This window comes from Sorghum bicolor, chromosome 6, assembly GCF_000003195.3.
Source record: "Sorghum bicolor cultivar BTx623 chromosome 6, Sorghum_bicolor_NCBIv3, whole genome shotgun sequence".
In the NCBI taxonomy this organism is placed as follows: Eukaryota; Viridiplantae; Streptophyta; class Magnoliopsida; order Poales; family Poaceae; genus Sorghum; species Sorghum bicolor.
Genome location: NC_012875.2, coordinates 1,978,168 through 1,989,583, shown reverse-complemented (window position 1 = coordinate 1,989,583; position 11,416 = coordinate 1,978,168). Strand labels below are relative to the sequence as shown.

General features: G+C 39.3%; 1 protein-coding gene across 1 annotated transcript; it reads right to left on the bottom strand.

Moving 5' to 3' along the window:
* Nucleotides 1,255-8,434, bottom strand: LOC8065995. Its single transcript, XM_021462975.1, has 8 exons — nucleotides 8,355-8,434; nucleotides 8,280-8,319; nucleotides 7,907-8,014; nucleotides 5,930-6,010; nucleotides 5,692-5,807; nucleotides 5,121-5,339; nucleotides 1,677-1,851; nucleotides 1,255-1,476 (listed from the first exon to the last, which is right to left on the bottom strand). The coding sequence occupies exons 1-8, from the start codon at nucleotides 8,432-8,434 to the stop codon at nucleotides 1,255-1,257; spliced, it is 1,041 nt and encodes a 346-aa protein (XP_021318650.1).

Here is an 11,416-nt window from a genome sequence, read left to right as displayed (position 1 = left end):
CAGAGACAATCTTTTAAGCTGTTAGACCATGTGCGAGTGAACCAAGTTTAATCTCTACTAGAAAGGATATGAGTGGAAGTGTTGGTTCCAATGTATTGCAAATGCAGTTTGGCCCTTTGTCTGTCTTTTCAATGTACGCATTTGTTCAGCTTATTAAATATACTCAACGAACTCTGCATCTCTTACTGCAAATCATCAACTATATGAAACAATTTCTAATTTGGTATTTCCTCTGATAAATAACTATTCTGTAATCGAGCCACTATGTGTTTTCCTTTCACACAACTATTTATGACTTACTTTGAGATAGCCATAGAGAAGGATGTCAGTACAAGTTCCATCGAAGCTACTCCCATCCAATCCATTTCATCACGTGAGCAATCCATTTTGAAGATGTTAGCTCAATCAAGATTAGTCGTTTCCAATCTTTTGAAGCATATACCCAAGTGAATATTGATCTCGACATTGTAATCAAATTTGAAGCATGGGACCCTCCTAACAAGAAGCTAATCATGCATGTTTACACATTATATTTCATTTACTTTGGTATAAATGTCACTGCCTTGGTTAATGCTTAAACACCAGGATCATTGCCCCGCTCTCGCTGCCCTGGAGTTGCTCGATTCCTTCATCAGCTTGCTAGATTCGTTCCCGTCTCTGCAGCGGCATGCCGTATGTGCTTACTCAAAAGGAGCTAGTGTCCATGCTCACCACTTGTTCACTGAAATGCCTAAACCAGGTAACCTTACTAGCATAGAGACGAGGTGATCCCGTCCAAGATAAACCGGACAACCAAACACATCAATATTTATACAAGAGCTAAGCTAGCTAGTGTAACCAAACAAGTACATCTTACATTTTCTCGGCCAGACTTTGGCTGCCCAGGCTTAGTTGGCTAGCCAGGCCAAAAGCCAAAACGTGAACCCAACACACTCTATATATACCGGTCGGATACAATGCATTCTGATACTCAGTACAATAGTGTAAACTAATTAAGGCCTAGCACACAGGCAACAATGGTGTGTGGTCATATATATCAAACCTTTATAATAAGAATCCAAGACATAACATAGCAATCATATATAAGCAATGTGGTGAAGTTTGCTCTACATCATAGAGGATATATACTGCTGTTGACAGCTCATATATATATATATATATATATTCTCCAAGATCAATACAGAATTGTGTTGGCTCCCAATTCTCTTCTCTACAACTGCCTAGCATGTGATGTTGACAGCTAGAGCTAGTGATCTATGACGGTGGCGCTGCATTCGATTGTGGAAGAAGAGCCGCTGCCTGGGCCCTATCCGCGCTGTACAATCTGGCTTTCAACATGCCAAACTCAGCCGTCGCCCGGTCCCTGACCTTGCGACGGCTTCCATCCGCGATGTCCTTGCCCTTGTTCCCGAGCGTAAACCCCTTGTGATGCGCAACATACTGCGCGTCAACCACACCGATCTGCTGCTCAGGCTCCTGCACACACACAAAACGTAGTAACAAGTAATTAAGTGGTAACCGTTAGTGGTGGAAAGATTTATTTTCACTGGGCCCTAGTGCTGGCGGTTCTGAAAAACACTTGTAGAAATAACTTTCGAACCGTCTGTACAGAGCTTCATATTGTACTATGTATTATTCTACTAGCATATATCATATATATGTTGATGAGTTCTTACGTCGACGCATCTCCAGAAGTTCCAGTCGAGACCCCAGCCGTGAACAAGGTCATTCTGGATCATGTGCCAGACGCAAGTCCAGGCCTCTCTGGTGAAGACGGGAGCCATCACCTCGACGAACCCGCTGCACGTCCGATGGTGCACGTCGGTACTGCACTTCCCGGCAGACGTCGACCTGTGTAAACATATATATGTGACCGTTCCATTGGTTCAACTGTGAGCCGGGAAAAAAAGTTTATGTATGATATGAGAAAGGCTAATGTGAGCTATGTGCTATCAAAGAGCGATAGAATGTTTGGTTGAAACAAATTATGAAACTTACACCTTTGGAACAGGTGCAAAACATCTCTTTATTTCCATCCATTTAGAAAAACAGAGAACGAAAATTTGGATCCATTATTTAAGGTGCTACGAAAATAGTAACACAAGAAAGCAAGTGCTTTTTAGAAGAAAAAAACAGCTTTAGGTTCCACCTTTTTGGTTGACGTGATATTTTTGAGAAAACAGCTTCAAATTCGACCCTTTTAGTTGGCATTTTGATTTTTAGCACAGCAGGATCACTTTCGAAAAGCTGAACCAAACGAGCCTTAGGCCTTGTTTAGTTCCCTGGAAATTTTGCAAAATTTTTTACATTTTTCGTCACATCGAATCTTTAGACGTATACATAGAATATTAAATATAGACAAAAATAAAAACTAATTGCACAGTTTGGTCGGAATTGACGAGACGAATCTTTTGAGCCTAGTTAGTCCATGATTGGACAATATTTGTCAAATACAAACGAAAGTGCTACAGTGTCTATTTCCTAAAATTTTTCGGAACTAAACAAGGCAATGGATTGAGAACTAAAGAGATCTAGATTGTCAGAGCATACAGTATTAGTTACTATTGTTAACATGTTCTCGGACATTAAAGCAAAGTAGATTGTAGGAGTTGGCACTCAAAGTGGGGTAGTTGTTCCCAAACAATCAGCCTGCTGGCCGGCCAGTTTTATAACAAACTGTAAATTATGCTTTACAATTATGTTTTTCCCATCGAGACAATCGGAATGTATAGTCTGGATGAGAGAATTATAGCCTTGGAAAGATCTAGAATCGTGGAAACTATTTAAGTCAGTTTCCAAAACCGGACAATACGGTTTCCTCCGCCCAAAATCAAATTGCATTTTGTATTTCGCATGGATTTCAATTTATAATAATTTTGACATCACCACCCCCAACAAGATAAGCTCACCTTATCCTAACATTATTTTACATTTTCCAAAACTATGTTTTCAAATCCCATATCTGCCATTCTACAAGCATCCGGCGATGTTTGTTGCTAGGTGGCTTGCCTACCCTAGAATAATCGTAGGTTAGTTGTAAAAGAAACCCTAGGTCTGCATCCACAATGGGCTTCTTAACTGGAGAAGTTTCAAGGCATATTTTGTTGAGTACTACCGAAACCGGCTAGAACTAGCCAGGTTCGAAGACAAGCTAGGCTACTTTTCAGTGACTTTGCTACAATTCAATCCCCGAGTGATCCTCCTATGATCTAAGCATGCTATCTCTTCGAGTGTATGACTAAGAGTAGTGACTCAAACTGGCTGCATAATAAGTTTATGTATACTTTGAATTACTACTAAAAAAAATTAAGAGGCAAAACTCATTTTATTAATAGAGGCGAACAAACAACCTTGGAGTCTCCAAAAATACCTTACTTATTTTCCGAGGCAACTAGCTGATTTACGAAGACACCTAAAAATTCACTGCCTCTGAATATCAATTAACAAAGACGTACCTCTTAAGGGGTCTGCCTCTGGAAATAAATCTTATTTTCAAAGATAGGCCTCTTAATAGGCTCGCCTCTATTACTAAGCTAAGTCAACACCGATGATGCTAACATTTCTACCACATGGCGCAGCAACAATGTCGATCTTCTACCACCCACATGGGCCACAACTCCCTCGCCACACAACACAACCACCTTTCCTCTCCCTCTGAACCCTCCCTTGTCTGCTCTATGCCTCTACCTAGGCTAGCAGATCCTCATAGCCCATGATGGGGAGGATGCATGGCTATGAGGTCGATGCACATTGGAGGCGGCGGGGCTGAGGAGCTACACAGAGGTGGGGGATGATAGGGGCAGCGGCGAGATCAACTCGGCGCTCCTCTCGTCTTCCTCTTGTCACTCCCTCTCTTCTGCTCTCACAACTTGTGGCAAGGAGGATGTACAACATAGGGTTTGTGAGATCCAAGCGTGGGGGCACCTGATCTGGTGAGGCCTTCAATATCTCTTGATGAGTTCAGACTATCGACACAACCCCTCATGTGTTCTCTCTCTATCGTCCTTAGGGGCAAGCAGTTCAACAGGCTTGGTGGCTAGGCTTGGGATTGACTTCTCCCTTCACCAATACTGATGGCTTGGCCCAGAGTAGATTGGGGCGATAGTGGCCCTCTCCCTAGCACCGGTGGCTTGATCTGGAGCTGATTAGGGCGGCAACAACCCCTCTCCCCGACACTGGTGGTGGCTTCTTGCTTCATTGACACTAGAGGTAGTGAAGTGGCGGTGCTTTGCATCTAGAGATGGCAAGCTTCCTAGATGGGTTTAGTCAGCCTACACAGAACTCTTCAAACTAGTATTTTTTTACTTTGGAAATTTATTTTTTAGAGATGTGCAAATGATCCGCCTCTGGAAATTGTGGTTTTCAATGACCATCATCCAGATGCAGTGCACCCTGTGCCTCTAGAAATGTGTTTCGCCCGTCTTTAACATTGACGTTTGTGGTAGTGAGTTACCATAACGATTGTATGAATTTACGAGATTCCTACAATTCATTCTAAGTGATCTAATATAACATTACGGTAAATATCATTATGAGTTACAGTAACACATGTATCGTATATATGTATTCACTTACAAAGACTATCATAAGTTATTATACATCTCTAGATATATCTATGTAAATCACATTTTTACTATGTTTTCCTAATCGGTTTGCGGATAGATCCAACTATACAAATTTGTTTTGTACTTGTACTTGATTCATTTCTGATGGAGTATGAATCAGTTATTTTGTTTTGGTGTAACTTTCAAAGGACAGAGTGTTTGAGAGTTTTGTTTGACCATTTGTTAGTGAAGAAGTTGTGTTTTTCCTTTGAGAAAGAAAGAAAGTGTTTCTGCATCTTTGTAGGTTTTACATGGTGTTTATTTTGAGAAATCAATTATTCTAGATGTGGTGATCCAACATATGAGTATATTCGTATATTCCTGAAATTTAGTGAAATGACTCTATATCTCATATTAATACTAGTTATTAGCTTGTGATGAATAAGGTGATGATGATGGATGAACCCATTTCATTCCACAAATTAATTAAAACGAAACGAGGGACAAAATGAGAAGATAATGGACTATTGTAAAAAAAACATAAGTATAGTTATTATTAGCTAATACAGTACTTACGTGTGCATCTCGGTGTCGTTCCTTCTGATAGTGATATTATAGGTCTTGACCCCCCTGGTGATGTCCAGGCCCGGCTGCGAAATCTCCAGCCCGTGCTTCTTCACAATCTTGATGTACTCCTCCGCGTCAAAGGTCTCAACTCCAAGGTCCTGGTCCCATAGGAAGATGTAGTCGTATGGCGCCACGACGCTGGGGTGCATGAACCTCTTGGCATACCACCTACATACATGGGGAAATGATCTGATGCATGTGTTTGTTCCATTGCATTTTCAGGCCTTCTTTAGTTTTTTGGTTGAAAAGTTTTTGGGTACCGTAGTATTTTTGTTTATATTTGATAATTATTGTCTAACTATAGACTAGTCTTAAAAGAGTTGTCTTGTAAATTACAGATAAACTGTGTAATTAGTTATTTTTTATCTATATTTAATACTCTATACATGTGCTGTAAGATTCGATGTGATAGGGAATATTGAAAAAAATTTAGATTTTAGGTGTGTAACTAAACAAGGCCTCAGTGCATGATGCACCACACACTACCAAAAGAAGGAACTGTTATGTTGTTGCTGCTCACCATTTGGCCTGCTTCCTGGCGCTGACATGAATGGCTTGCTTGGACCACTCGAACTTGTCCCACTCTGTCGTCCGACCGTCGTAGTGGAACAGCATCACATCAAAATTGTCCGAGAACTGCTCGATCGATCCATATCATATTGGTGTTCATTCAGTTTTTACAGCAAACCATCAGAAACCAGGATGGAAGCAATATAATCAGTCAAGTATAACGTATAATTTCATACAGTGTTAATTACCTTGTGAACTGTCGCATTGACATTGACTCTCTCGCTGTAACCCACTGTCAGCGCCACAAGGTATTTGCGAGTGGGGGTGTCCTGCTCATTGCATTGACACCAAACAAAATTTATACTTACTAATTAAACGCGTCAGCCCAATTCAACCGTACATGAGGCCATGTGCTTAGTATATCTAGGGATATATAAGGAGGCTTATCGCACTATTGCATAAGCCTTTGTAGGGCTGGCTTTCAGGGTATTTGTAGGGGTGGTTTGCCTAACCAACTCTACCCAGGTGTCACTACAAATCAAATCAATGATTTGTAGGGGTGGTTCTCAAGACACTCCTACAAATCGATCAATTTGTAGGGGCATTTGAAAAACGAGCCGCCCATATAAATTAATTTTCTAGAAATTATAGATCTGATAAAAAATATAGCAATTTTTTTAAGTCTTAGGAGGACCCACCAAGCAGCCACTCTCGCGCTCTGCTCGGATGATTGCTGCTTGCGTGAATTTCATTGCTATCGGTCTCGCGTGTGCTCTAATAAGATTGTTTTAGGATTCTATTTAGTTGAATTTGTTGACTCTGCAGTATTGGTTATCGAGTTTTGCCGACCATCCAAAAAGTAAAAGATGGTGTCAACTTTTACTTATTATGCTCTCTTCTAATAGTGCTCTCTTGGTATTCAGGTTGTAAAATCCTGATAGGAAAGAGTCGACAGTTATACCTTGTTTTTGTAATATCTTCTTTTAAAAGCCGAAAGATAAGGATGTCTAAAACATTTTGCCTTCCTTTTTGTACCGAGCGACCAAGTCAGATGATTTTTCATGCAAAAAACATGAACTTCGTGGCTAGCGGGGTTCGAATTCGTGACCTCAGGGTCGTGTGTTCCCTCTAACTACTACACTGCACACACTCGTGCCCATATCAGATTTTGTTTCTCTTAATATTATGCTGAACCAACTTCAAAATAAGTGTGTTTGGTACTCTTAACAAATTCAAATAAAAAGTGGTGACTTACAAAGATATATAACTTTTCAAGATCTACAACTTTTGTTTTTGTTGTTTCTCCATCTGATGTTGTTTGAAAATTTTGAATTTCAAATATTAAGAATTTCGACATAATTATCCTTAGCTTGATGATTTCAAATAAAAAATGGTCAACTATAAAGGTGTATAGCTTTTCAAGATCTACAACTTTCGTTTTTGTTGTTTCTCCATTCGAGATCATTTGAAAACTTCATCAAATTTTAAATATGAGAAACTCAAACATAGTTTTGCTTGACAAATAATTTGAAATGAAAAGTTGTTATCTACAAAATTTTATAACTTTTTTGAGGTCTACAACTTTTGTTGTGATTGTTTCTCCATCTGATGTCATTTGAAAAATTCAAAATTCAAATTTGAGAAATTCAAACCGTGATAAGTGATAAATGATTTGTCAACTACAAAGTTCAATAACTTTTCGAGATCTACGACTTTTGTATTGATTATTTCTCTATCCAAGGTTATTTGAAAAAAACAAATTTCAGAACTTAATTTTTACTATTCGGTGTTCGTTTGTAAAAACCAGTAGCCCAACAAATAGGTTTGTAGCGACGGCTCTTGATGGGAACCATTTGTAAGAACGATCTAAAAAAAAGAGGCGCAATTTAGGTCTTGTTTAGTTCCAAAAACTTTTTGGTTTTTAGGACTGTAGCATTTTTATTTTTATTTGACAAATATTGTCCAATCATAGAGTAATTGGTTCAAAAGATTCATCTTGTGATTTAAAGGTAAACTGTGTAATTAGTTTTTATTTTCGTCTATATTTAGTGCTCCATGCATATACCTCAAGATTCGATGTGATGGGGAATCTTGAAAAGTTTTTGGTTTTTAGTGTGAACTAAACAAGGCTTTAGTGTCGACTCAGTAAAGTTAATGATTGGAAGCAAATTAAATGAAAGCAACGAAAGATGAGCGGATGAAGATCATGAGAGAGAGAGAGAGACCTCACGCGGGTGTCCCCAGAGCCGGCGCAGGTGAAGATCAGACTCTCGAACAACAATGTTTGGTGGTAGCCGCTCTGCCCCTTTTGGTTTTGCCGCCAGAGCAATCTTCTACGGCACAACAGGCATGTAAAAAACGTCAAACATGCCCCCAAGGTAGGTATGTATGTATGTATATAAAGTCTTAACAAAATATATAATATTTATAAAAAAAATAAGACAAATGATTAAATAATATGTCTGAAATTATAAAACGTCTCTACAAATGGACTTGATTTCTGACAAGTTGAGAGTTTGCACCTCTGAATCTGAAGTGGCATTTGACTGCAACAGAGGAGTCCCAACTGCAGTATAATTAGAGGTGCTATTTCTGAACGGTGTTGAAAATCTGGCAAATATGTTGCTGCCGCTGGCGTTGCAGTTTCCATCACCAACAAGGTTCAACGGGAATAGCTTTGATGTGATTTGTACGGAAAAATGAACGCCGATTAAGAACCCGATTGCTGCCGCGAGGATCGGATTTGACTTCATTCTCACTTTTCACTAGCGAGATAGGAAGATCACAAGACAGTATATGTGTTAGGAAGATCACAAAGCAGTATATATATATATATAGTAGAAAAGGAAGCGTCCTTCCTGGCGCCAGACCAACTGTCACATGTAAGACAATAATATAAAATACATAAGAAGAAACTCTTATTATTGGTAACAACACTGAGTGTATGGTCTTTTTACACAATGTTCATGGTTTCTATCTATCCATATGCCAGCGAACTGAGCATAGCTCAGCTCAGATTACATGCCAATACCATAAGTCACTGTTACCTCAATAGTTTGGTGGACTGAAAGAGACAATAGTTTGGTGGACTGAAGGGGATAATACATCAGTAGTGAGATCATAATTCTGTGGAGGTACTTATAGGAGTAGGGGGGTCTCACAAAAAAATACAGATTACATGCCAATACCTGAACTCATTGTTGCCTCTCAATAGTTTGGTGGATTGAAGGGGACAATGAGTACTCATTCTTACCTTAATAGTTTAGTGGATTGAAGGGGATAATGCATCAGTGATGAGACCGCATATATTGGCTGTTGCTATCGGTGAGATCACATCTTTTGGCTCTTGCTATGAGGCGGAAACCAGTGATTCACGAAAGTATTAAGCAATTAGAACAATACACACACAAAAAATATCAGGAGGGAATTTCAACAGTACACTAAGAATCAAAGCATTATCTGGTAGATAAAAAGGTCAAAACAAATCAAGATTTAGTTCTAAATTAATGTAACAATAAGAACTAAAGGCCACTATCATCTCATCTCATTCAAGGAAACAATTCAAGTGTACTCAGAACTACTTTTGAGTTTTGTGTTTTCATTTCGCACGGAAAACAACCGATTAGCAACTATTATTAGTAGGCCAACCATCAACTACTATCCAGCGCTTCAGGTGATAGGGTTAAAACCAATTTTCACATAAGCAAATAAAAACTCATATCTTAGGTCAGCTGTAGAGACAGTAGCAATTATAGTTGTCATTATTCTTCAGTTTGCAAGCAAAGCAATAAATTAGCAACTGGTACCAGTAAAAAGACTACTACATTTGATCTTCAATTATCTGGTGGCAGGATGCATCAGACTACTTATTTTGTTGCCAAGAATAATCTTCTAGGAATATCCATCTATAAAATATTGCTAACTTGATATTGCAAAGAAGGCAACCAATCAGCAACTGGTACTGCTAAAAGACCTACACAATCGACTTCCAACCTTTTCAAGTGCGAGACTAATATTATATTTCCTATAAACACTGAACTATAATATAAAACGCCACTGTAATCTGCAAACACTAACCTGATCAAAATGGCTGACAAACCATTAATTGCTATGGACATGAAAATGAAAAACAGTGAGTGCAGTTCAGTTGTGCTCCAAAGGCCTCAAACCATCTAAGCTCATGAAAAATATCAACAGATATATTTGGCAAATATATTTGTATCACATGCCCAACAAGGGTTGTGACCATCAGCGGCAAGAACGGGCCAGCCAGGGCCTGTGGAGGGGGCGCCGCCGCCCCTGCTGCCGCCATTGGTGGACTCCGCGGTCTGTCCTAGGGGTTGCCCATGGAGAAGGGGGTGGCGCAGCTGCCGCCGATTCTGTCCGCGTTACATACAGTTACCATATCTAGTTTCAGTTGGTTTTAGAAGGAGTTGTTAAGAATTAAACAATCACAGTGCTATGTTTGACCAATTCAAACTTTGTATTGTTGTATTGTTGAGCTTGTAAAGAATACGCCCATCCTTCGTTTGGAATCCGTCTGAGTTCTTGAGGTTATATTTGGAAAATGTCGTGTATGAGGTTTCCTTCTAACGCTAGGAAGGTTGAGGCCAAAAACTGAAGTTGCCTTGCAAAATTTGGCTTCACTGAACTTGTGACTTGTCTGAATGCCTGTGACATACTGCAACCTTACAAAATACAGTATGGATTTATGGATGCTAAAATGGAGAGCCCAAGAATCCATGATTGTTGTTAGGGATGCAAGCGGGATTTATGGATGCTAAAATAGAGAGTCCAAGAATGAAAAGAGACCAGCGAGAAGTGGATAAAATAGGGGAGACCTCTTGACGTTTCTCCCACTTATTTCCATACATTTTGCACAGTCCCTTCTTTTTTCTTTCTTAATGAAATAACACGTAAGTCTATGTTGTTTGAGAAAAAAAACAGAGATAAATGGCTCCCTGTAAGGTCCCAAATTCACACCAAAGAACATAGGGAAAAGAAAATATTGAGCAATCACAGGCAGGCATCACAAATCCACACAGAACACAAGGCAGGCACCACAAATCCACACAGATTTAATGTTGTTAGCCAAATTGCCAACATATAACTACTTGTAAGTTATCAACTGGTTGTCTAGTGTAGTCTAGTGTAGCTCTTTTTCTTGTTTTTGTTCTCTTCGCACTTTCTTTTTCTGTTAGGTAAGTGTGAGTTGTGGGTGGTGTTTTGTCAGCTCCTTGCTGGCCTTATACTCTGCTGTTCTTTGCTGGGGGGTTGTTTCCCCACAGTATTAATTCAAAAAGAAATGTCTCGGACTTAGCTATTCCTTCATGTCAGTATTCATGCTTTATGGCTTTGTCGCCATGGCTATTAATTTATTCTAGGATATGTGAAATGCAAATTATAGTGAGGGCTGCCATATCCGGCTCCCATTGTGGCTTAACCATAACCCCTGTGCTCACCTTGTTTTGTATGTACTCCCCTACTATCTCTTTATTTTTTCTTACTCGAGACATCTTCCTCAGAATCTCAGATACTTGATCCTCACTCTTTATTTACTGATCTTTTATCTCCGGAATTTTTTTACAATTTCACCTTACCCTAGCCCACATTTTCAAATTTACAAAAATATGGTCGACACTCTACTTAGGTGCGCGTCAAACACCACGTATTACTCTTTCCATTAGGTTTTACAGCAAGTTTATTAATGGAATCAGCTATTTTAAATGACAAAA

What these genes read in the sequence shown, in the direction of transcription:
- LOC8065995 (XM_021462975.1), bottom strand. Translation starts at nt 8,434, where the DNA reads ATGAAGTCAAATCCGATCCTCGCGGCAGCAATCGGGTTCTTAATCGGC. An exon ending in AACGACACCGAGATGCACAC is followed by an intron (nt 1,852 to 5,120) that starts GTAAGTACTGTA and finishes ATGTTTACACAG; the next exon opens with GTCGACGTCTGCCGGGAAGT. An exon ending in ACTTCTGGAGATGCGTCGAC is followed by an intron (nt 1,477 to 1,676) that starts GTAAGAACTCAT and finishes GTGTGTGTGCAG; the next exon opens with GAGCCTGAGCAGCAGATCGG.